The sequence below is a fragment of the Pongo abelii genome, chromosome 19, assembly GCF_028885655.2.
Source record: "Pongo abelii isolate AG06213 chromosome 19, NHGRI_mPonAbe1-v2.0_pri, whole genome shotgun sequence".
In the NCBI taxonomy this organism is placed as follows: domain Eukaryota; kingdom Metazoa; phylum Chordata; class Mammalia; order Primates; family Hominidae; genus Pongo; species Pongo abelii.
Genome location: NC_072004.2, coordinates 70178664 through 70204077, shown reverse-complemented (window position 1 = coordinate 70204077; position 25414 = coordinate 70178664). Strand labels below are relative to the sequence as shown.

Sequence of the window (25414 nt, the reverse complement as noted above, 5' to 3'; positions counted from 1 at the left end):
TTGAGACTGAGTCTTGCTGTGTTGCCCAGGCTGGAGTGCAGTGGTGCCATCTTGGCTCACTGCAACCTCTGCCTCCCAGGTTCAAGCAATTCTCATGCCTCAGCCTCCCGAGTAGCTGGGATTATAGGTGTGTGCCAAAACATCTGGCTAATTTTTTGTGGTTTTTTTTTTTTTGGTAGAGACGGGGTTTCGCCATGTTGGCCAGGCTGGTCTTGAACTCCTGGCCTCAAGTGATCTGCCTGCCTCGGCCTCCAAAAGTGTTGGGATTCCAGGCGTGAGCCACCACGCCTGGCCTGTCATCCCTTCAAATGTTTCAGAACTGAGGCATGCAGAGGCCGGAAGACAGGCTGGGCTCACCCGGTTGGTTATCTCTGAGAGAGGACATGGGTGAGGTCAGAGGCCTCTCCCTGGAAAAGGAGGTAGGTGGAGAAGCCAGGTGGCATCCAGATAAGGAAGACCAGCATCTCCTTGAGAGTGTACACAGGAGCACGGGATGGGGAGGGAGGCTGAGTGCTCCTTACAGGCCCACCCTTTTCCCTCCAGGTGTTAGCTGCTGTTGTCCTGGGTCTTCAGTGTTGACCATCGCATGGCATTTGGGCAGCTGGTTCTGCTGGGTTACGGTCCTCATGTCCCTGGCACAGACACAGCCATTGCCTGCTGGCACTTGATACCTACTCACATTCCATTTCTCTATTCCAAACACACTGGATTGCATGGCCCCGGGCGCTGCGGTGTGCACCATTGTCTGGCCCACACTCACCTAGAATACATACCAGGATCTCCTACCCACTCCTTGGGTACAAGAAGAAGAAGGGGTTCTGGCCGGGCGTGGTGGTTCACGCCTGTAATCCCAGCACTTTTGAGAGGCCGAGGTGGGCGGATCACAAGGTCAGGAGATTGAGACCATCCTGGCTAACATGGTGAAACCCCGTCTCTACTAAAAAACACACACAAAAAAATTAGCTGGGCGTGGTGGCGGGCACCTGTAGTCCCAGCTACTCGGGAGGCTGAGGCAGGAGAATGGCGAGAACCTGGGAGGCGGAGCTTGCAGTGAGCTGAGATCGCACCACTGCACTCCAGCCTGGGCGACAGAGCAAGACTCCGTAATCTGCCTCCAGCTCAGTTATAAGGTGGCTTATCTAAAGGCTTGGGAGGTGGGGCACCCAGCCCTACCCACCCGTCCAGGAAGTTCCGCACCTGGACAACTTTCAATTTCATTATTTTAGCTTCCTGAGATTCAGAGACCAGGAACTGTGCAGAGATCTGTGGGGATTCTCACAACTTCCATTTCTGGTGAACAGCTGAGGTCAGAGAGGAGGTGGGTACCACTTGAGATGAGCCTGTGGTTCCTGGGCACTGTCTTTCCAGATACCTAGAATTCCCAGGTTGGTAGTGAATTGGGAGTCAACCACCACGATGGGGGCAGAGACAGCGAGGAAGCAGTGAGTGGATAAGTGCCTGTGCCGGGCAGAAGGGATACAGGGGAAGGTGGCCAAAGGTAGGATGGGGAAGTGGATCCCAGGAAGCTTTTGTTTCTTCTGAGGCCAATTTACCACCACCTCATTGGGAAATTGTTGGTAGGGAGGCACCCATCCAATTGCCTTGCAGAATACAGTAAAGCAGGGAGCCCAAGAATCAGAACCAAGGGAAGAAACGACGAGTTGAGGTTAGTAATGTGAAGTTTGGCAACCGTGCCCGTCATCCCTCCCTGGTTCCTCTGTTCATCAACATTGGGGCTAGTCCGGCTGGGGCATGGTGGGCCTGCCTTTCCATCCCTCAGGCCCCTTGGAACAAGGGGGCAACTCTGCTGTGGGAGATGTAGAAAATGGGTCTCACTTTCTCTATTTGGGGCAATAGCTGCTACTTTTTTCCTCCAGATGGGTACCATGAGGGGCAGAGGAGAATCTGGGATCTGTGATGTTTAGCCCTCTTTACTGAGTCATGGCTGCCTCACATTCTAGCAGTAAGGCAGGCAAATCATTCCGGGTACTGGTTGTCCTGGAACCTTTGGCTCTTCCTTGACCTCATGTCACGTGCATCCATGTGAAGAGAGTCCACGAAATGGGCTTTATGTGAGCAACAAGGCTGGGTGCAGGCAGGCTGAGTCCAAAAAAGGAGTCAGCAAAAGGTGGTGGGATTATCATTAGTTCTTATAGGTTTGGGATAGGCTTACAAAGTACATTCTCAAGGGTGGAGAAATATTACAAAGTACCTTCTTAAGGGCAGGGAGAGACTATATCGTATCAGTTAGGGTGGGGCAGGAACAAATCACAATGGTGGAAGTTGTGTTAAGGCTCATCAGTTAAGGCTATTTTCACTTCTTTTGTGGATCTTCAGTTGCTTCAGGCCATCTGGATGTATACATGCAGGTCACAGGGAATATGATGGCTTAGCTTGGGCTCAGAGGCCTGACACCTCAGGCTGCCAAATGTGGAAGATTTAAATACTTGAACCAATACCCTCCTCCCAAAAACTGAAATTGGCTTCTGTTTCTGAGTTGGTCCAGGCACAATGTTCAGTGTATTTGAGGAAATCACAAGAATTGTAGTTAAGGAGATGGATTCTGGAGGGGATATGATTGCCGTTAGAAGCCTCGTTGATGCTGATAGATTCCGCTGCTTCCATCTGGTGGGGGAGAAGAGAACTTTCTTTGGATGCCGGCACTACACAACAGGCCTCACCCTGATGGACATTCTGGACACAGATGGGGACAAGTGGTTCGATGAACTGGATTCTGGGCTCCAAGGTCAGTATAAGGTAGATGACAGGTGGCCAGCCAGGAGGACTTGACCGTTTGTACCGCATCTCCTTCTCAATTCCCCATTGTTATCAACCAAATCAACCAATCAACAGTGAAACTGTGGAATTTGTTTGTACACATCCACACACCTTAATTTAAGAAATTCACGGAAGAGCTACATGGTGGGAGGAGAGTGGGAGAAGTGGAGATTTATTTCCATTGGAAACCATTCCTAAATGGTCTTCCTTTTACATTTTTTTGCCTTGTAAAATAATCTGCTTTTAATTCAGCGGAGCTCTTCTCATGTGTTTATCATTTAAAAGAATAAGTAAATGAGGGCAGTTTGCTTACTGGTTAAGAAAGGATGCAGGCTTTAGGGCTGGAAGCACCTGGTTTCAAAGCCTGGCTCTGCCTCTTATCAGCTGGGTGACCTTTGGACAAGTTGTTTTATTGCTCTAAGTTTCAGTTTCCTCCTGTGTCAACTCTAGAGGACTATTGTAAGAATCAAATGAGGGATGGGTGCGGTGGCTCACTCCTGTTAATCCCAGCACTTTGGGAGGCCGAGGTGGGCGGATCACGAGGTCAGGAGATCGAGACCATCTTGGCTAACACGGTGAAACCCCGTCTCTACTTAAAAAAAAAAATACAAAAAATTAGCCAGGCATGGTGGCATGTGCCTGTAGTCCTGGCTACTCAGGAGGCTGAGGCAGGAGAATTGCTTGAACCCGGGAGGCGCAGGTTGCAGTGAGCCGAGATCGCGCCACTGCACTCCAGCCTGGGAGACAGAGCAAGCCTCTGTCTCAAAAAAAAAAAAAAAAAAAAATTAAATGAGAACAAATTATGTGAATCACTTATCACAGTGCCTGCCACAAAAGGAGCACCCAATAAAAGTTATCTTCCATCATCTGGTGGTCGTGGTGGTGATTCTTATTATCCTTTCATGTTCCCTGGCTATCAAAACTGAAAGGGAAGTTGCTGATGAGCAGAAATCCCTAAGGTATTGAGGGAATTTATGGAAGAGTCAATTATTCCAACCCCCTGCCTCTGATCTCAGTTATTCCTGGGGTACTTGGGTTTCAGAAGCCCCAGGGTTAAGTATTGAACTCTCACTTGGAGCCTACACAGGAATATGGTGAGGAGTTCATTATATTTCATAATGTGAAAAAATATTTCATAATATGAAAAATGGCAAGGAGTTCATAGCTCAGACCTCTCTGATACAGTCCATTTCTTTTTATGAGGTCTCATGCCAAGAGATGGAAAAGAGCTCTAACAGCCCTGAGCAGTTTTAGAGTATTACAATGTGCCAGGAACTGCTTTAAGTGACCAAGAGCAGTACCCAGATTACTTGGAGGTGGTGGACCTTTCCACAAGCAGAGTTTCGTTAAGCAAGCAAGGGGCTTTTGGAGAAATTTCAGATTCGCATCTTTCAAAGACTGAGTCAATTCTCTGGAAAGTAAATTGCCAAGAGCCAATTTGCTAAAAGCCAGCTCTCAAAAAAAAAAAAAAAAAAAAATCAGTTTGCCAAATGATCAATTCACTGAAAATGGAAAAATACTTTAACCCAGAACTAGGATGTTTTGCCACAATAATATTACTCCCCAGGGACAGGGCAAAGTGTAAGTCTGGAAAAAAAAAATTGACTAAGTCAGTCAACTTCCTTTAAGGAAAAGCTCATCTGTGTTCATACAAAATTCGGAGGCAGAGGTGAAACCAAACTTAAAAAAGAAAATCCTTACAATGATGGGAATTGGTAATTTGAATTGATTTTTAGCTTGGTCTGCTCCCTATTTAAATGGGTTATTTTGTAACTGTATAATGCTGATGGTACAGTTAAAGTGTGCATAGGGCTGGGCACAGTGGCTCACGCCTGTAATCCCAGCACTTTGGGAGACCGAGGCGGGTGGATCACTTGAGGTCAGGAGTTCAAGTCCAGCCTGGCCAACATGGCGAAACCCTGTCTCTACTAAAAATACAAAAATTAGCTGGGCGTGATGGCACATGCCTGTAATCCCAGCACTTTGGGAGGCTGAGGCGGGCGGATCACTTGAGGTCAGGAGTTCGAGACCAGCCAACATGGCAAAACCCTGTCTTTACTAAAAATACAAAAATTAGCTGGGCGTGGTGTTGCATGCCTGTAATCCCAGCTACTCAGGAGGCTGAGGCAGGAGAATTGCTTGAACCTGGGAGGTGGAGGTTGCACAGTGAGCCATGATTATACCACTGCACTCCAGCCTGGCGACAAAGCAAGACTCCGTCTCAAAAAAAAAAAAAAAAAAAAGTGTGCATAGGATTTTTTGTTTGTTATTAAAGTCCATAGGATTTTGTGTTTGTTATTAAAGTCCATACTTTATTCATATTAACTTTTTTTTTTTTTTTTTGAGATGGACTGTCGCTCTGTTGCCCAGGCTGGAGAGCAGTGGCGTGATCTCGGCTCACTGCAGCCTCCACCTCTAGGTTCAAGTGGTTCTCCTGCCTCGGCCTCCCGAGTAGCTGGGATTATAGGTGCCTGCCACCACACCTGGCAAATTTTTTGTATTTTTAGTAGAGACGAGGTTTCACCATGTTGACCAGGCTGGTCTTGAATTCCTGACCTCAGGTGATCCGCCCACCTTGGCCTCCCAAAGTGCTGGGATTACAGGCGTGAGCCACTGCACCCAGCCCATGTTATCTTAGTTTTGACCTAGTGTCCTTTTTCTATTCCAGAATCCCATCCAGGATCCTACATTACACTTAGTTGTCATGTCTCTTTAGGCTCCTCTTGGCTGTGACAGTTTCTCAGACTTTACCTGTTTGGGATAATCTTGGCAGTTTTGAGCAGTACTGGTCAGGGATGCTGCAGAATGTCCCTCTGTTGGAATTTGGCTGATGTTTTTTCTCATGGTTAGACTGGGTTCTGGGTCTCGGGGAGGAAGACCACAGAGGTAAAGTACCATTCCTATTACATCACATCAGGGGTACGTACTATCAACATGATCTATCACTGTTGATGTTGACCTTGATCACTTGGCTGGGGTAATGTTTGTCAGGTTTCTCTACCAGAAGTTACTCTTTTTCCTCTTCTTCATATAGTACTCTTTGTGCACATGGTTTTTATTTTTCTTTTTCTCTCCGATATTTTTCTTTTCTTTTACACTGCTCGAGAAGCAAATGGTCCCTAAGACATTAGTGTCTCATGTACACACAAATAGTGATTTCAGGCACTGTTTCTAATTCTGTCACATTTCCACCAGTTCCAAAATGGATTTGTCTTTGGAAATCCAGCCCTGGCTCCAAAACCTAGCAGTGGGAGCACTCTCTCCCCTGTAGGTTCCCATCTGGGAGGTTGGAGACAAAGGCACGCAGCCCCTTCAGCATGTCCGCATCTTCCACGAACCCCGGGGCGGCAATTGACTCAGAACCAAGGCCCTTATTAGTGCCTGATCAATCAGGGCAGAGTCCACGCATGTGGGTGACTTTCCAGGGTTGCCTCACTTTATACTTGTGTGGTTCATACAAACAACAGCGACAGAACTGCTTTTTTTGGAGATGGAGTCTCGCTGTTGCCCAGGCTGGAGTGCAGTGGCTTGATCTTGGCTCACTGCAATCTTCGCCTCTGCTTCCCAGGTTCAAGCGATTCTCCTGCCTCAGCCTCCCAAGTAGCTGGAATTATAGGCACGTGCCACCACCCCCGACTAATTTGGTAGAGATGGGGTTTCACCATGTTGGCCAGGTTGGTCTTGAACTCCTGACCTCAAGTGATCTACCCGCCTCAGCCTCCCAAAGTGCTGGGATTACAGGCGTGAGCCACCCCACCGTGCCCACCCAGAACTGCTTAATTTTTATTTCCCAATTGGCTGGGGCTCCTACTTCTTTAGCTTTACTTTTCTCTGTCTCGTTTCAGCCTACAAGACTGGCTTACAATTATCAAGCAGTTAGAATGTATGCCAGGCACTTGGTTAAGTGCTTAACTGCATCATTATCTTTAATTTCTTCATTTCTTTTCTTTTCCTTTCCTTTTCTTTTTCTTGTTTTGTTTTGTTTCAAGGCAGAGAGGCAGAGTCTCACTCTCTCCTCCAGGCTGGAGTGCAGTGGTGTGATGATCTCAGCTCACTGCAACCTCTGCCTCCTGGGTTCAAGTGATTCTCGTGTCTCAGCCTTTCAAGTAGCTGTGATTACAGGCACACACCACCAGGCCTAGCTAATTTTTGTATTTTTTAGTAGAGACGGGGTTTCACCATATTGGCCAGGCTGGTCTCGAACTCCTGACCTCAAGTGATCTGCCTGCCACAGCCTCCCAAAGTTCTGGGATTACAGGCATGAACCACTGTGCCTGGCCTTAATTTCCCTAAATATAGGAACTAGACATTAGTAATATTCTCTTACTGTAGATGAAGAAACAGATTCAAAGAGGTTAAGTGACTTACCCAAGGTCATGTGGTAAGAAGGTGGAGGAGTGGGCTCAAATCTGGGATCCTGTGACCCCAACGTAACTGTGCTTCTGGTGAGAACAGCATTTCCTGGACAGCCACAGCTGGGGCACTCCCTCAGAAGGGAGGGGGATGGTGGCATGGAGCCCAGGATGGGGCTGCCCCAGGGAGGGTTTTTTGGAGAGAGATCTTTTGGGGGTCCGCTCCAGAGTGACCTTTACCATTCTCTTTCCAGGTCAAAACGCTGAGTTTCAAATTCTGGATAATGTAGACTCAAAGGGAGAGTTGATAGTGACATTACTCAAAGAAATAACAATTTCAGGCAGCTTCCAGGGCTTCCACCATCAGAATATCAAGATATCTGAGAACCGGATATCCCAGCAGTATCTGGCTACCCTTGAAAACAGGTGAGGTTGGAGCTGGGCAGCAGGGAAGGAGGGGAAGAAGCCCATCTTGGGCACCAAGGGATTCAAGGGTGGCAGACCGGCTCTTTTTAAAATTTATTTCTTTTTCTTTTTCTTTTCCCTGCTTTTCATGAGCTTTGTGGAGGACTGGCTCTCCAGGGCAGCCTCTCACTCTCTACTTCCAGGATTCCCTTAGCCCGCCCCTTTACGCAAGCACGCCTTCCTCTTCTCTGCCTCCAGAAAGCCTTCTCATTCACCCAGGAGCAGCCTCCAGGAAGCCTTCTGATGCCCCCAATTCACTCATATCCCTGCTGTCCGCCAGGATGGTTAATTCCTCTGACTTGGACAAACCTGGTTTTTTTTTGTTTGTTTGTTTTTGTTTTTTGTTTTGTTTTGTTTTTTTTGAGACGGAGTCTCTCTCTGTCGGCCAGGCTAGAGTGCAATGGCGCGATCTCGGCTCACTGCAACCTCCGCCTCCAAACCTGGTGGTTTAAGAGGCACTATCCTTTGCTCTCCTCTGCTCTCTTGCACTGAGCTGCCCACATCAGTATTTTGTGCTTGTTTCCCTCTGCCATGTGGGCAAGCCAGTGGCTTCCATGTTCGTCTTTCCCACTGGACTGGCAGCAACTTGTGACAAGGGACTGACTTTACTAACTTCTCTGTATTGATCCCAAGCACACAGTAGGTACTGAGTGAAAGAGAGCTGAAGTGAAGCACAAGGAAAGCAAAGAACACCTTGGAGGACATTTCCTGCACAGAGTGCAGCCACCCCACCCCAGCAGGGTGGTACCGATTCAATGCCACAGAGGTTCTGGTAGCTGGTGGGCAGGTGCTTCCAATTCAAGAGGACATCACTAGCCATCCCCTCAGCAATAGCTGTGTTGTTGTTTTCCTCAGCTGGGATTGTTGGAGATTGAGGAGTAGCTCAGGGGATGGTGACCCACAGTTTTCCTGGCCTTGCTCTCCTTGAGTGGAGCGGGTACCTTTTTTCTTTTCCTTTTCCTTTTTTTTTTTTTTTTTTTTTTTTGAGATGGAGTTTCACTTTTGTTGCCCAGGCTGGAGTGCAATGGCACATTCTTGGCTCACTGCAACCTCTGCCTCCTGGATTCAAGAGACTTTTCTGCCTCAACCTCCCGAGGAGCTGGGCCTACAGTTGCCCACAACCACGCCTAGCTAATTTTTGTATTTTTAGTAGAGACAGGGTTTCATTCACCCTGTTGGTCAGGGTTTTTTGGAGAGAGATCTGGTCTCGAACTTCTGACCTCAGGCGATCCACCTGCCTTGGCCTCCCAAAGTGCTGGGATTACAGGTGTGAGCCACCATGCCCAGGCCACCCTTTTTTATTAATAAATTAAAAACAAAGGCTTACAATAAAATTTTACTGGTCCTTTGAATTACCCCTCCCTACCACAGTATTGCTGGGGAGAGGCCTTCAGAATTGTTCTAAGAGAGCTCGGTGTTTTCTATTATAGAATGCTTGTTTGTCAGGTGAGGGTATTGGTATCTATATGTGGGGTGGGGCACTGGATAGGTAGGGGAAAGTCATCGGAGGCAGGGACCTATGTCTTCCTTGAGGGCCTTTTGATTGCAAATAGAAACTCCATCAGACCGTTTTAGGTCTCAACATGAGTTTCACCCAGCGGGAATGGAATCAGATGCTTCATAAGCCTAAGGGCAGGTGATGCAGCTGGCTCCAGGGACCAGCGCAAGGAGCTGGAGCCCCTTGTCAGAGAAGAGGGTGTCTTGGGCTTCACAGATGCCTATCTCAGTGTCATGGGAAGGGCACTCTCTTTGGACTTACACTGACCAGGGTTTAAATCCCAGCTGTACACTTACTAGCTGTGTGACCTTGGATCATTCACAACCTGTCACTAAGCCTCAGTATCTTTACGTGGAAAGTGGATGTAATTCTGCCTACCATCATAGGATTGTGAAGGTTAAGTGGAAAAGCGTGTCTCACAGCTGGCACATTGTAATCTTCCATAAATGCTAGTGAATTCTTGCCCCACTTTGTTTTTATTTATTTATTTTGAGGTGGAGTCTTGCTGTGTTGCCCAGGCTGGAGTGCAATGGTGCAGTCTTGGCTCACTGCAACCTCCGCCTCCTGGGTTCAAGAGATTCTCCTGTCTCAGCCTCCTGAGTAGCTGGGATTACAGATGTGTGCCTGGTGATCCACTCACCTCAGCCTCCCAAAATGCTGGGATTACAGGTGATAGCCACCGTACCTGGCCTCTCGCCCTACTTTGTACCCCACCCCTACCTCCACCCCGAGGTGGGTAAAGTGAACTGCGATGGGGTGCTGTGTTCCTTGGTTTTCCAGTCTCAGAAGCGATTAATCTTAAATAGGAGCTGGCTCACGGAGGGGGAGAAGAGTCAGTGGGAGGTAAGGCCCTGAGATCCTCAACTCTCATCTGTCTCCACTCTCTCCAGGAAGCTGAAGAGGGAACTACCCTTTTCATTCCGATCAATTAATACGAGAGAAAACCTGTATCTGGTGACAGAAACTCTGGAGACGGTAAAGGAGGAAACCCTGAAAAGCAACCGGCAATATAAATTTTGGAGCCAGATCTCTCAGGGCCGTCTCAGCTATAAACACAAGGTTAGGATCCTGGGAGGCAGGGACTGTGGAGGCCAGTGTTGGCCCATGCCCCGCAGGTCAAGGCGATGCCAGCCTTAGACTCTTCCTTCACTCCGAGCAGCCCTGCTGCTCTTGGCCACCTTGCCCCAAGAAAGGGTGGGTGGCATTGCCCAGTCCTTCCCTTGTTACTCTCTAGCGATGCCCTCTTTTCATTTGCATTTTCTTTCTTTCTTTTTTAAATAGAGATGAGGTCTTGCTGTGTTGTCCAGGCTGGTCTCAAACTCCTGGGCTCAAGCAATCCACCCACCTCGGCCACCCAAAGTGCTGGGATTACAGGTGTGAGCCATGCACCCAGCCTTCATTTTCTTTGTACATTTCCCATGGTTCATCATTACACAGGTGTAGTTTTGCTTGTTTATTGTCTGTCTCCTTTCTAGGAGGTAGGAGGACAGGAGCCACGGTGCCTAGAACAAAGCAGCTCCTCAGTAAACATTTGTTGAATGAACAGTGGCAACAAGATGAGTTTTGGCATCAGACGTGGGTTCAAATTTCAGCCCTGCCACTGTTTTTAGCTGTGAGACTGGCTCACCTGCTGACCTCTCAGAGCCTCAGTTTTCTCGTCTATAAAATGGGGATACGAATGACTGCCTCACAGGATTGTTTGGGAGATCAGGCAAGATAATGATGTAAAAACACCTGGGGATCCGTCAATGTGAGCTCCTTTTTCTAGGGCCATAGGGAAGTGACCATCCCCGCAAATCGGGTCCTGAGCTATCGAGTAAAGCAGCTTGTCTTCCCCAACAAGGAGATGATGAGTAAGCAAAGGCTGATGGAGAACAGGATGGGGGGCCCTAAACACACCAGTGAGGTGGGGGGTGGGATTCAACCAGGCTCTGTCAGCCTAGGGTGGGTGGCTGGTGAGCTTGGAGGTTGGGGAGGGGTCCAGGGGAAAAGGGTGGGTTCAGCACTAGGAAGGACTGAGGATCCATGCTCTGACCTGGAGACCTGGACCCGCTGACCCAGGATTTGCCTGAACATGACATAAGAGTTGTTAACTCCTCTGCCAGTCTCCAAATAGAATAATTGTCTTTTCTGTCTGGGCGTGGTAGCTCACGCCTGTAATCCCAGCACTTTGGGAGGCCAAGGTGGGTGGATCACCTGAGATCAGGAGTTCAAGACCAGCCTAGCCAACATGGTGAAACCCTGTCTCTACTAAAAATGTAAACATTAGCCGGGTGTGGTGGTGTGCGCCTGTAATCCCAGCTACTTGGGAGGCTGAGGCAGGAGAATTGCTTGGACCTGCGAAGCGGAGGTTGCAGTGAGCCAAGATCTCACCATTGCACTCCAGCCTAGGCAACAAGAGCAAAACTCCATCTCAAAAAAAAAAAAAAAAAAAGAACAGTTGTCTTTTTTTTTTTTGATTGGAGGCTGGTATAGGGATTGAGAGGGACTGGAGAAAGGGAACTTACAGAGTGAGAACTGGTCTTTCCAATAACTTGTTTTTTCCTCCCTTTTTGGTGCTGGTTTAGATATTCATTTCAGGGGCAAAACAAAATCCTTTCCAGAAGGTGAGTGAGCTGCTGGGCTTCCTGTTCGTCATTTCAGGATGGGCAAAGACACTATTTTTAAAAATGGAATTATAGAGTGGTTAGGTCCAAGGATGTGATAAGACGCACCCACAGGTGGGAACCATGGCAAGCGCAGGAGAAAAATTAGCCTGTTGAGGAGTCTGGATTGTACATTGGACTAGGGTTTCCAGGCTGCTCCTAGGACAACTTTGTGCTGGCAGTCAGCTGGATCCTGAGCTTACAGCCCTCCCTGAAGGCTTGTTGGCCTAGGAAGCACAATTAAATGACTTGGCCAGTTCCAGCATGACAGCACTGGCTGTGAAAAGGGTCCTGGACTGGAGTCAGGCAGTCTCAGGGTCTAGTCCCACCCTGCCACTCACTAGCTCTACAGCCTCCCAAGTCACAGTTTTCCTGACTTTATATTAATTTAATTTAATTTAATTTTTTGAGACGGAGTCTTGCTCTGTCGCCCAGGCTGGAGTGCAGTGGTGTGATCTCGGCTCACTGCAACCTCTACCTCCTGGGTTCAAGCGATTCTCCTGCCTCAGCCTCCCAAGTAGCTGGGAATACAGGTGCCCACCACCACGCCAAGCTAAGGTTTTTTTGTTTTTTTTTTTTTTGTATTTTTAGTAGAGACAGGGTTTCACTATATGTTGGCAGGCTGCTCTCAAACTCCTGACCTCAAGTGATCCACCCACTGCAGCCTCCCAAAGTGCTGGGATTACAGGCGTGAGCCACCGTGCCCAGCCTTTCCTGACTTTAAAATAAAGGAGTGAGACTAGAAGGTCCCTGTGATTCTGAATTATGTGGCTTCTTCTGGAATTTCTAGGTTTTCCCCTTGATCCCAGCAGGGTTGTACTGCCTAAGAGAGCTTGGAAAGGGATAGAGAAGTCTGACCCAAATTTGCGGAGCGACTGAGTGTATGCTGCCCCCTTTCTGGGCCTTGGCTTCTTCCTCAATCATCTAGGCACAGTCCTACGACTGCCTGTTTTTGAGGATGTGGGAAGGGTCTGCAAATACAGTGCTTTCCCATTGACACACACTGATGAGGATGCAGGCTCCCTGGCACCAGCAGTGAGGGCTCAGATTGCAAGAGTAAAAACTTCCATCACTGGGAAGAGAAGTCTGCAGGGGACTGGAGGTGATCTGAAGATTCTGAAATAACTCTTCCTCTCTCTGCAGAGAAGGATGGTGCTTCATCCTGTTTAGGTAAGGGTGATAGCCAAGTGTGTTCAGGGTGGCTGCACCAACCCACCCTGAGTCCATGTGGCTCAAGACTGCTGCTCAGGTGGGGTCAGCTGAGTGGGTAGGAAGGGGGGCGGGGGCACTGCCTAGCAGGTCTCAACTTTAGTCTGGAGGCTGCATCTGTCTCCTCTAAACACAGTGGTTCTCATTGGTTATACCCCAAAATCACACCAGGAAACTTTAAAACTAGTGACGACTGAGTCCCGTCTCCAGAAGCTCTGACTTAATTGTGGGGGTGTGGCCTGGACATCAGGATTTGTAATAATTCCTCAGGTGATTCTCATGTAGTCAAGGTTGAGAACCACTGCTTTAACTTTCTCCAAATCCTAATTACTTCTAGTGTGGCCCGAGGACTGCACTTTGAATGGCAAGGGCCAAATAACCAAGTTTTTGTTTTTTTCCGGGAGGTGGAGAAGAATTTGGGGTTGGGACTAGACTGGGGGTGAGCTGGGGAGATGGAAGATGGAAGTGGGGTCAGTGGGAGGCAATGATGGTAGGTATCTTGGAAGAAGTATGTTTAATTTTAACACGGAAAGACTGGAAGAAGGGAAGATACAAAGAGATGGTCTCCAGAAGACAGTCAGACAAATAACAGAGCCTTAGAAATAAAGCCTTTTGGGCTGGGTGGCCCAGGTTCTCAATTGCTGCCTCTACAGGAAAGTCTTTGGGTTCGGAGGATTCCAGAAACATGAAGGAGAAGTTGGAGGACATGGAGAGTGTCCTCCAGGACCTGACGGAGGAGAAGAGAAAAGATGTGCTAAACTCCCTCGCTAAGTGCCTCGGCAAGGAGGAGACTCGGCAGGATCTAGAGCAAAGAGTAAGGGACCCTAAGAAAGCCTTGGGGCAGAGAGAGAGAGGAGCCAGAGGGGACGGCAGTTGGCACAGTGAGGATAATCTGCTATGGCGAGACTGCTGCTCATCTCCCACACCTCCTGGCCCTAGGTATCTGAGGTCCTGATTTCCGGGGAGCTGCACATGGAGGACCCAGACAAGACTCTCCTAAGCAGCCTTTTTAATGCTGCTGGGGTCTTGGTAGAAGTGCGTGCAAAAGCCATTCTGGACTTCCTGGATGCCCTGCTAGGTGAGGAAGGTTCTTGCTGTAGGCTGAGGTGGAGGAAGTGTGAGCAGAGAGGCCTGTGGGGAGTCACATCTTGGGAGGAGGGGCTGCACGTTGCTCTCCACAGTTTGTGGGGGGCACCCCTTCATGTCTTCCTCAGGCCAGGCATTGAGGGGCTGGTTCCTCATCTGTGACTCCTGCAGGCCAAGAGGGAACCAGGAGTCACAGCAGAGGCCCGTTTGGAGTAACTGTCATCTAGCACTCCCAGGGGCTCTCTGGAACCTTTTGATGATGCATGTTCTGGATGTGATCAGCCACTGAGGCCCTGTCCCACCATGTATCTCTCCTTTTTACCACTCTCTTTCTTTGCCCCCAGAGCTGTCTGAAGAGCAGCAGCTTGTGGCTGAGGCCCTGGAGAAGGGGACCCTTCCTCTGTTGAAGGACCAGGTGAGACAGCCTGGGCTGAGGGCCATATGGTCATAGTGGAAGGGAATGCCCATATTCTCAAGGGACCCAGAAGTCCCAGGGTACAGCCCCTTCTTATTCCATAGTTTTCTGCTGGCTCACATCCATGCAGCTGGTTTGTGACAAGTCCCTGGACAGAGAGTTGCCAGGACAATTTGTGGTGGGTTCTTTAAGCTCTGTTTTTTATCTATGGGCAAGAGAGGGTTGCAAATCGGTTAGTCCCAGGACAGCAGCTGGTGTGATCTTGAGTTCCTGTGCAGATTGACTAGCAGAGCCTGCCACTATGTTGAGAGAGTATGAAGCTCTCCGGGCTCTGCAGGAAAGAGTGCCATGATGGATTATTACGTCTTCCTATCGGCTCAGCAGCAAGGAGTGTGGCCAAATATTTGCCATTTCTGGTATATCGTTGTTCCTAGCTCTTACAATCTGGCGGGTTTCCTTCCAGGTGAAATCTATCATGGAGCAGAACTGGGATGAGCTGCTGGCCAGCAGTCCTCATGACAAGGACTATGACCCTGAGGCACGAATTCTCTGTGCGCTGTATGTTGTTGTCTCTATCCTGCTGGAGCTGGCTGAGGGGCCTACCTCTGTCTCTTCCTAACTACAAAAGCCCTTTCTCCCCATAAGCCTCTGGGTTCTCCCTTCACCAGTCTGTCCTCACTGCCATCGCCACTACCATCCTGTCACCAGCGGGACCTCTTTAAGACAAGCAGCCAACCATTCTTTGATGTATCCCATTCCCTCCATGTTAACATCCAAAACCAGCCTGGATTTCATGCATGGACTTCTGATTAAAAGTGGCAGGTTGTGCACGTTAATTTTGTCTTTTGAAGCCTCACTAAATGACAGTAAGGCAATAGAAAAGCTTTGTATAGACCTACAAGGATAAAAGAATGCAGCAGCAGATAAGAAACTTTAACACATCTTTGGAAGCTAGAAAGCAATGAAAGGAGTGCAGGCTGGAAGGTGTGGGACTGAGGGGTAGACAGGAGATTGCTGTTTTTATCATCAGACTTTTATTTATTTATTTACTTATTTATTTATTTTTGAGACAGAGTTTTGCTCTTGTTGCCTAGGCTGGAGTGCAATGGCGTGATCTCGGCTCACTGCAACCTCTGCCTCCTGGGTTCAAGCGATTCTCCTGCCTCAGTCTCCAGAATAGCTGGGATTACAGGTGCCCGCCACCATGCCCGGCTAATTTTTGTATTTTTAGTAGAGATGGGGTTTCACCCTTGTTGGCCAGGCTGGTCTCGAACTCCTGAGCTCCAGTGATCCACCCCCCTCGGCCTCCCAAAGTACTGGGATTACAGCTGTGAGCCACTGCGCCTGGCCAGCCTTTTGGTTCTATTTGATATTTTTAAAGAAACTGTAATTAAAAGTTAAAGAAATGTATGCTTGCTATAAACCATTCAAACATTTCCCAAATATAAATTAGCAGGTGAAGTTACTCTGTGACCTACCCTTTCTTTCTAGAGACCCAGAGAGGTAAGTGAAATATCAGAACATTAAAGTAATTTTGCCCCAGGTGAGGGGGATTGATATTTGCAAATCCAGGCAAACTAAGTTTGGGTTTGGCTAGCCTCCTGGACTGATGGCTCCAGAAGCCAAGGCCAAGGGCCTATCCAAGTTTGGGAGTCTAGTAAAAGGAAACCTGCCCTACCATATTAGACTAATCTCAAAGGCTACACTGTAAGGATTAGGGTGAATCAGTAGTAAACTTACTGTTCTTACTCCACCCCCAGGGGACTGCAGGGAAGACTCTCTTGGTACTGAGTGAGGAAGAGGTTAGCGAAAGGAAAGGAAAAAAAATTCTGAGAAAACCACAGCCCAGTCTTTTCTCAGAACTTAGCCTGCATTTGTATCCTCTGAGAATTCCAGAGAATCTCAAATTGTGAACTTGGTTTTTGGGGGTCTTGGATTGAATGTACCCCCAGATGCCTGTCAGAACCAAACACAAACTATCTCTGGAGGAAGTAATCTTCCACAAATACATATATGTGAGACAGAGTCATGCTCTGTCACCCAGGTTGGAGTGCAGTGGAGCAATCACAGCTCACTACAGCCTCCACTTCCCAGGCTCAAGCAATCCTCCCACCTCAGCCTCTTGAGTAGCTGAGACTACAGGTGTGCACCACCATGCCTGGCTAATTTTTAAATTTTTTTTGTAGAGATGGCGTCTCCCTGTATTGCCCAGGCTGGTCTTGAATTTCTGGGTTCAAGCAATCCTTCTGCCTTGGCCTCCCAAAGTGTTGGGATTACAGGTGTGAGTCACTGTGCTTGGTTGGCTAAGGCACATATGTTTTCCTTTTGAGAGATGCGGTATTGCTCTGTTGCCCAGGCTAGAGTGCAGTGGTGCAATCATGGTTCACTGCAGCCTCTACCTCCTGGGCTCAAGTGATCCACCCATCTCAGCCCCTTGAGTAGGTGGGACCACAGGTATGCACCACCATGCCCCATCTAATTTTTTATTCTTATTTTTTGTAGAGATGGGGTCTCACTATGTTGCCAGGGCCTCACTATGTTGCCAGGGCTGGTGTTGAACTCTTAGGCTCAAGTGATCCTCCCTCCTCAGCCTCCCGAAGTGTTGGAATTATAGGAGTAAGCCACTATGCCGGCCTAAGGCACATACTGTCAAGTAACTCAAAAGTCAAGGGAGGAATCCTAATGGAAGTTATAAGATTTTTTTTTCTACTTAATGATAATAAAAACATACATATCAAACTTGTGGAATTAAGCTAAAGTTTTTTGTTTTTAGAGAAAATATATGTATCACCTTGTTTGTTTTAGAAAAGAAAAAAAGCTAAAAAAATCAAAAAGCTAAGTATTCATGTCAAAAAGCTACCAAAGAAAACTCCAAAACAAACCCAACAACAAGCCGCTCCCTTCCCCTCCAAAAAAGCCCAGCAAAATAGATGCAGGAAAAAGAGGAGAAAAAGCACACAAATTGATAAAATAAGAAACAAAAACGTTAAGAGGTTCAATAAAGACAGACATGGGACCTTTAAAATGACTCACAAATCTCTGACAAGAGTGATATTTAATTTAATTTATTTATTTATTTTTGTTTTTGAGATGGAGTCTCACTCTGTCTCCCAGGCTGGAGTGCAGTGGTGCGATCTTGGCGCACTGCAACCATCACTGCCTGGATTCAAACAATTCTCTTGCCTCAGCCTCTTGAGTAGCTGGGACTACAGGTGCACACCACCACACCTGGTTAATTTTTGTAGTTTTTAGTAGAGACAGAGTTTTGCCATGTTGGCCAGGCTGGTCTTGAACTCCTGACTTCAGTTAATCCACCCACCTCAGCCTCCCAAAGTGCTGGGATCACAGGTGTGAGCCACCGCGCCCAGCTTGACAAGAGTGATAAAAAGAGAGAGGGAGCAAATATCATCAGTTTTAAGAGTGAAAAGGGAACAGTTCTAAAGATGCTACAGGCATTTAAAAGACAGGAGGATATTAGAAAAGACTTTATGCCAATAAATTTGAAATTTTAGGTGAAATGGGTGTTATCCTAAAAAAATATAATTTCCCAAAGTTGTCCCAGAAAAAAATAGAAAACATGGGCCTGGCGCGGTGGCTGACGCCTGTAATCCCAGCATTTTGGGAGGCCAAGGTGGGCAGATCATGAGGTCAGGAGATCGAGTCCATCCTGGCTGACACAGTGAAACGCCATCTCTACTAAAAATACAAAAAATTAGCCGGGCATGGTGGCAGGCACCTGTAGTCCCAGCTACTCAGGAGGCTGAGGCAGGAGAATGGCGTGAACCAGGGAGGCGGAGCTTGCAGTGAGCAGAGATTGTGCCACTGCACTCCAGCCTGGGTGACAGAGCGAGACTCTGTCGCAAAAAAAAAAAAACAGAAAACATGAATAATTCTCTAAGAACAAAGGATACTCTATCAAGAACAAAATATTGGCCAAGCATGGTGGCTCACACCTGTAATCCTAGCACTTTGGGAGACTGAGGTGGGTGGATCACTTGAGGTCAAGAATTCGAGACCAATCTGGGCAACATGGTGAAGCCCGTGTCTACTAAAAATACAAAAATCAGCTGGGCATGATGGCGCATGCCTGTAATCCCAGCCAGTTAGGAGGCTGAGGCATGAGAATTGCATGAATCTGGGAGACAGAGGTTTCAGTGAGCCGAGATCACGACACTGGCAGAGTGAGCCGAGATCTCACTCTGGGTGACAGAGTGAGCCGAGATCTCACTCTGGGTGACAGAGTGAGACTCTTTCTCAAAAACAAACAAAATATTCCCACAAAGAAAATTCCAAGCCCAGATGGTTTTTTCCGTTATACAGTTAAGCATTTAAGAATAAGTAACTCTAATTTCACACAAACTTTTTCAGAGACACTTTCCAATTCATCCACAACACTAGCAAAACTTAACAAGAACAATAAGAGAAAGGAAAATGCAGACCAGTCTCATTCGTGAGCTTAGATGAAAAAACAGAAAAACAAATCAGCAAACCAAATCACCGTAGAAAAAGAATAATATAAACTGGATTTATCTGGGATTTCAAGGCTGGCTTAACATTGAAAAATTAATGTAATTTACCACACTAGCAATTTAAGAAGAAAAATGATGGGATCATTTCAATAAAGACAAAAATGCATCTGATAAAATTCAATATCCATTCATGATTAAAATTCCTAGAAAGCTAGGAACAGGGCCAGGTGCGGTGGCTCACACCTGTAATCCCAGCACTTTGGGAGGCCGAGGTGGGCGGATCACTTGATGTCAGGGGTTCAAGACTAGCCTAGCCAATGTGGTGAAACCCCATCTCTACAAAAATACAAAAATTAGCCAGGCTTGGTAGCGGGTTCCTGTAATCCCAGCTACTTGGGAGGCTGAGGTGGGAGAGTCGTTTGAACCCGGGAGATGTAGGTTGCAATGAGCCAAGATCACGCCATTGCACTCCAGCCTGGGGGACAGAGCCAGACTCCGTCTCAGAAAAAAAAAAAAAGAAAACTAGGAACAGGAGGAAACTTCTTTAATCTGACAGGAGTATGTACAAAATATGTATAGTAAATATCATATTTAATGGTAAAATGTTGTAAGCTTTCTCTCTCAAATCAGTAATAAGACAAGGATATTCACTATCACTGTCTATCTGACATTGTACAGAAGATCTAGCAAATGCAGTTAAGAAAAAGCAACAAAATATGTAAGAATTGTAAACTATTGCATTACTTACAGATGAGCTAATGTGTACATTGAAAATCCAGAAGATTTACAGATAAATTATGAAATTAATAATTTAGCAATTTTGTAAAATCAATATATGGACCAGTTGTAATCCTATATATACCACTAACAAATACAAAATGAAATTTGAAAAATACAATGATAATGGCACCAAAAATATGAAATATTTAGGAAAATGCTGAACTGAAGTTCTGAAAGAGCTGAAATACATTGTTATAAAATCTTACTGAGGCCAGGTGTGGTGGCTCATGCCTGCAATCCCAATACTTTGGGAGGCTGAGGTGGGCGGATCACCTGAGGTTGGAAGTTCAAGTCCAGCCTGAGCAACATGGAGAAACCCCGTCTCTACTAAAAATACAGAATTAGCTGGGCTTGGTGGCGCACACCTGTAATCTCAGCTACTTGGGAGGCTGAGGCAGGAGAATCGCTTGAACCCGGGAGGCAGAGGTTGTGGTGAGCCGAGATCGTGCCATTGCACTCCAGCCTGGTGACAGATCGAGACTCTGTTTGAAAAAAGAAAAAATCTTACTGAGAGACCTTAGAAAAGACTTAAACAAAAGAAGAGTTACTACATTGAAGGATTAGGAGACACAATATTTTAAAAATGTTAATTCTTCTCAGATTTATGGATTCAGTACAATCCCAATAAAAATCCCAACAGTTGAGTGAATGAGTGAGTGTGTGTGTTTGTGTGTGTGTGTTTATGTAGGTATGTAATTTAATAAGCTGATTCTAAAATGCAAAGGGCAAAAACAGCTATGAGGCTCTTGAAGAAGAACAAGGTGGAAAGACTTGTTCTACCAGATCCAAGACTGATTTTGAAAGCTTTATTATTTCAGTGTGGCACTGAACAGGGATAGACAGAAAAACAGAATGAAAGAGAGATCTCAGAAATGGATCCCCATGTAAAAATGGACATTTGATATATGAGAAAATTGTCACTGAAGATTAGTTAAGAAAGGCTAGACTTTTCAATAAACGGTGCCAAGACAACTGGATAAGCATGTAGATAAAAAATGAAATTTGGCTGGGCATGGTGGCTCACACCTGTAATTCCTGCGTTTTGGGAGGCTGAAGTAGGAGGTTAATTTGAGCCAGAAGTTTGAGGTTACAGTGAGCTATGACTGTGCTACTGCATCCAGTCTGGGTGACAGAGTGAAACCCTGTCTCTAAAAGAAAAAAAAAAATGAGCCAGGTGTGGTGGCTTATACCTGTAATCCCAGCACTTTGGGAGGCCGAGGTGGGCAGATCACCTGAGGTCAGGAGTTTGAGACCAGCCTGGCTAACATGGTGAAACCCTGTCTTCTACTAAAAATACAAAAATTAGCTGGGTGTGGTGGCAGGCGCCTGTAATCCCGGCTATTCAGGAGGCTGAGGCAGGAGAATCACTTGAACCTGGGAGGTGAAGGTTGTAGTGAGCTGAGATCACGCCATTGCACTCCAGCCTGGGCGACAGGTTGAGACTCCGTCTCAGAAAAAAAAGAAAAAAAAAAAAGATCCCTATCACACAGTATACATAAAAATTAAATTCCAGATGGGTTATAGATCTAAATGTGAAAGATAAAATGATAATTATATTAACATTAAAAACTTCTGTTCACAAGATATATCGTAAAGAGGGTAAAAAGCCCACAGATTGGGAGAAGATATTTAAAACACATGCAACTTACAAACGGCTAGTATCCAGAATGTATAAGGAACTAATACAAATCAATAATAGAAAGATGACCCATTAGAAAAATAGACAAAATATTTGAACGGCACTTTCCATAAAGGAAAAACCAGATAGCTAACAAATGTATAAACTGATGCTTGACTCCATTACTAATCAGGGAAATACAAATTAAAACCACGATGAAATAACATTATTCGCTCACCATAAAATCTAAAAGTCTGACAATATCAAGTGTTGGTGAGCACCTGGACAAATGGGAACTTTCATACACTACTGCTAGGAAGGTAAACTAGTACAGCCGCTTTGAATAACAGTTTGGCATTACAAATAAAAGATTTGCCTACCCTGTGTTCCAGAAATTCAACGTTGAGGTATAGACCCTAGAGAAACGTATGCACATGTCGATCAGTGGGATACACTCTTAAGAAAGTTCTTTAGTAGAATGTCATTAACAGCCAAAAACTGGAAACAACTTGAATATTCACCAACAGTAGAATATGGATAAACAAACTAAGGTATATTCATACAATGGAATACTATACAGCAATTGATATAAATGAACTAAAGCTACAAGAGATTAATCTTTGGAAAGAAAGTACAAAAGAATATATTCAATATTATTATCTCCACATAACATTCAAAAACAGTAACTATATTGTTTAGGGATCTACACTTTGGCGGTAAAATTCCAAGAAAGGTAAGGAAATAACTATTATGAAATCATCCTTTTTGGTGGAAAAGTGATATGATTAGGAGAATCATATCTGAAAGGGGTGGAGCATCTGAAAGGGGTGGGTTTCAAGAATGCTAACAATATTTTATTTCTTCACCTGGGTGGCGGGTAGCTCAGGAGTTTATTTGATAGTTATTCATTAAGCTACAGTTTTATGTTAAATACACTTTTCTGTATCCATGATGTACTTCACAATATAAAAGGTGAAAAAACAAGAGAATGGTAATGCTTACTGTTCTATTTGAAGTTTTTATGTGTGTTGTGGCAGTGTAAACCCCTCCTCCATCTGCTTTCTGAAATCTCTTCTCAAGTCTACCACCCATATCTCCAAGGGACAGAGTCCTAAGCTGCCATCTAGGTTACAGTGGCATCTAATGAAACAGTACAGTACTGTGCTGTACTGACAAAAGGGATGAGAAAATGGTCTTTGCTAAAGATATACTGTACTAGAAAATGATAAGAGCCAGGGCCAGGCATGGTGGCTCACGTCTGTAATCCCAGCACTTTGGGAAGCTCAGGCAGGTGGATTACTTCAGGCCAGGAGTTCAAGACCAGCCTGGGCAAAATGATGAAACCCCATCTCTACTAAAAATACTAAAAATACAAGACTTAGCCAGGCATGGTGGCGTATGCCTGTAGTCCCAGCTTCTCGGAGGCAGGAGGCTAAGGCAGGAGAATAGCTTGAACCAGGGGGGTGGAGGCTGCAGTGAGCTGAGATCATGCCACTGTACTCTGCCTGAGTGACAGAGTGAGACCCTGTCTCAAAAAGAAAAAAAAAAAAAGAAAAAGAAAATGATGGAACCAGGACCAGAATCAGAAAGCCAGGGGCCTTCCCCTTCCATTGTATGTTGCAGATGTCTTCCTCACTTGCTTTCTGTCACTCAGGGTAGACATGCTTTGGGAGATGCTTTAGAAACCATTGGGGCCGGGTGCGGTGGCTCACGCCTGTAATCCCAGCACTTTGGGAGACCGAGGCAGGCAGATCTTGAGGTCAGGAGATCAAGGCCAGTCTGGCCAACATGGTGAAACCCTTTCTCTACTACAAATACAAAAATTAACTGGGCGTGGTGGTGCGTGCCTGTAATCCCAGCTGTTTGGGAGGCTGAGGCAGGAGAATCACTTGAACCAGGGAGTCGGAGGTTGCAGTGATCCGAGATCCCACCACAGCACTCCAGCCTGGAGACAGAGCGAGACTCTATCTCAAAAACAAAACAAAACAAGAAAACAAAACAAAACAAAAACATTGGATAGTAGGCTCAAACAAAGCTGGGCCATAAGGAAAGAAAAGGGAGGCACATGTACATATCTCCAGATTCAATTTAGTCTTTCCTCTCCATTTAAAATTTGGTTGGCTTCCTTCTAAGTGAGCCACACTCCAGGAAACTCTAGAAATGAGATAGGGTCCAGGAATCTAAATTGGAGCTGTTCAGTCAAAGCTGTGCGAACTACATCTGCAGAAAAAGGACTTCAAGCTCATTTGGACTGAAGTGTGCTTCCTCTACTCTCTGCACTGCATGCAAAACCTCAATGGTTGGTGTTATAAAGCTACTTTTGGCTGGCCGCGGTGGCTCACACCTGTAATCCCAGCACTTTGGGAAGCCGAGGCGGGCGGATCAGGAGGTCAGGAGATTGAGACCATCCTGGCTAACATGGTGAAAATCCGTCTCTACTAAAAATACAAAAAAAAATAGCTGGGTGTGGTGGCTACTGCCTTTAATCCTGGCTACTTAAGAGGCTGAGGCAGGAGGTTGCAGTGAGCCGAGATCGCGTCACTGCACTCCAGCCTGGTGACAAAGCGAGACTCCATTTCAAAAAAAAAAAAAAGCTACTTTTTAATTTTTTTTTATTTTTTGCTTCCTGTTTCCTTATTTTGTAAACAGCTTCATTGGTCTTTATTTGCTTCTAGATTCTGATACCAGATATCAATGTGTTGTTACCCTGGGATGATCCAAAGTGATAGCATAGCATCTGTTTATCAAACTCCACCTCATAGCTGAGCCCATTGCAAGCAGTCTTTGTAACAGGAGATCACTCTGGAACTGTACTTTCTTTTTTATAATTTTATTTTATTTTTTTGAGATGGAGTCTTGCTCTGTCACCCAGGCTGGAGTGCAGTGGCGCAATCTCGGCTCACCGCAACCTTCACCTCCTGGGTGCAAGCAATTCTCCTGCCTCAGCCTCCTGAGTAGCTGGGATTACAAGCTCCTGCCACCACGCCTGGCTATTTTATTTATTTATTTATTTATTTATTTATTTTTAAAATGTTTACTTTTATTTTTAGTAGAGGTGGGGTTTCACCTTATTGGCCAAGCTGGTCTCGAACTCCTAACATCAAGTGGTCCATCCACCTCAGCCTCCCAAAGTTCTGGGATTATAGGCATGAGCCACCATGCCCAGCCTGGAACTTTACTTTTACACCAACCATGTTTCTACAACTGCAGGGGCCTTTAGACCTGCAAAACTCCTTATTGTGCCATAGCTGTCTAAAGCTATATTACCTCCTGGCAGCTACAATTCTCTGACTTAGGGAGAAACACAAAAGTTCTTTCTTTGACTAATTAATGTTCAATTCTGAGTAACGGATGACTGGTGAAATAAGCAGCTTGCTACAGTGAGAACCAGAATTTCCACTCTAGGCCACTGACATCTGCACAAACCTGGCAGTGATATAAACGTTTTTCCGCATTTATAACGTTACAAATATTTTTTCTTGAGATCAGGTTTTGGTTTTGACTGTCAAGCTTTCCACTCACAGAGCTAAAGGTAATCACACTAATCTGTCAGTTTATCTATGCTCTTCTTTCTGAGGGACTGAAGAAGCTTATGAAATATAAAAGGAGGAAGAAGGCAGGAAGGACCCTGAGACACATTTATCAGATGCATGGGTTGTGGGGTAAGGAAAGCTTGCCAAAGGGGAACACAGCTCAGATGCAAATAAAGCAGCAATTTAAAGAGTAAAAGGAAACTGGAGGATGAAAAACAAAAGATAGAAGGAGAAAACAGTTGCGTGGCTTAGGAAAAAGAGAAATTCACAAACTCAACAGCAGTGCCTACATTCTGTGGGATTTTCTAAGGAGAGGGGAAGAAAAGTCAAAGCAGAATAACATCAGACAGAGGCCAGGCGCGGTGGCTCATGCCTGTAATCCCAGCACTTTGGGAGGCCAAGGTGGGCAGATCACCTAAGGTCAGGAGCTTGAGACCAGCCTGGCCAATGTGGTGAAACTCCATCTCTATTAAAAATACAAAAATTAGCCATGTGGTGGCAGACGCCTGTAATCCCAGCTACTCAGGAGGCTGAGGCAGGAGAATCACTTGAACCCGGGAGGCGGA

The 25414-nt window shown here is 46.1% G+C and overlaps 1 protein-coding gene across 3 annotated transcripts; it reads left to right on the top strand.

The window, feature by feature from the left end:
- The first annotated feature begins 179 nt into the window (after positions 1-179).
- GSDMB (gasdermin B) lies at positions 180-15293 on the top strand. 3 transcript variants are annotated; one of them, XM_054546339.1, is made up of 12 exons: positions 180-419; positions 1227-1318; positions 2507-2746; positions 7385-7556; positions 9984-10152; positions 10862-10946; positions 11661-11699; positions 12882-12908; positions 13601-13761; positions 13887-14025; positions 14378-14448; positions 14912-15293. In XM_054546339.1, exons 3-12 carry the CDS (start codon positions 2512-2514, stop codon positions 15065-15067), a joined length of 1254 nt encoding a protein of 417 aa, XP_054402314.1. In that variant the 5' UTR covers positions 180-419; positions 1227-1318; positions 2507-2511; the 3' UTR covers positions 15068-15293. The 3 variants fall into 3 exon arrangements, with proteins under 3 accessions (XP_054402314.1, XP_063574264.1, XP_054402313.1); XM_063718194.1 differs by lacking the exons at positions 180-419; positions 12882-12908 and having other exon boundaries at positions 1138-1318; XM_054546338.1 differs by lacking the exon at positions 180-419 and having other exon boundaries at positions 1138-2746.
- Positions 15294-25414: the final 10121 nt, after the last annotated feature.

Coding starts and splice junctions, on each gene's coding strand:
- GSDMB (XM_054546339.1), top strand. CDS start 2,512: ATGTTCAGTGTATTTGAGGAAATCACAAGAATTGTAGTTAAGGAGATG. Junction 10,153..10,861: donor GTCTCAGCTATAAACACAAG/GTTAGGATCCTG, acceptor TCCTTTTTCTAG/GGCCATAGGGAAGTGACCAT. Junction 10,947..11,660: donor CCCCAACAAGGAGATGATGA/GTAAGCAAAGGC, acceptor GTGCTGGTTTAG/ATATTCATTTCAGGGGCAAA.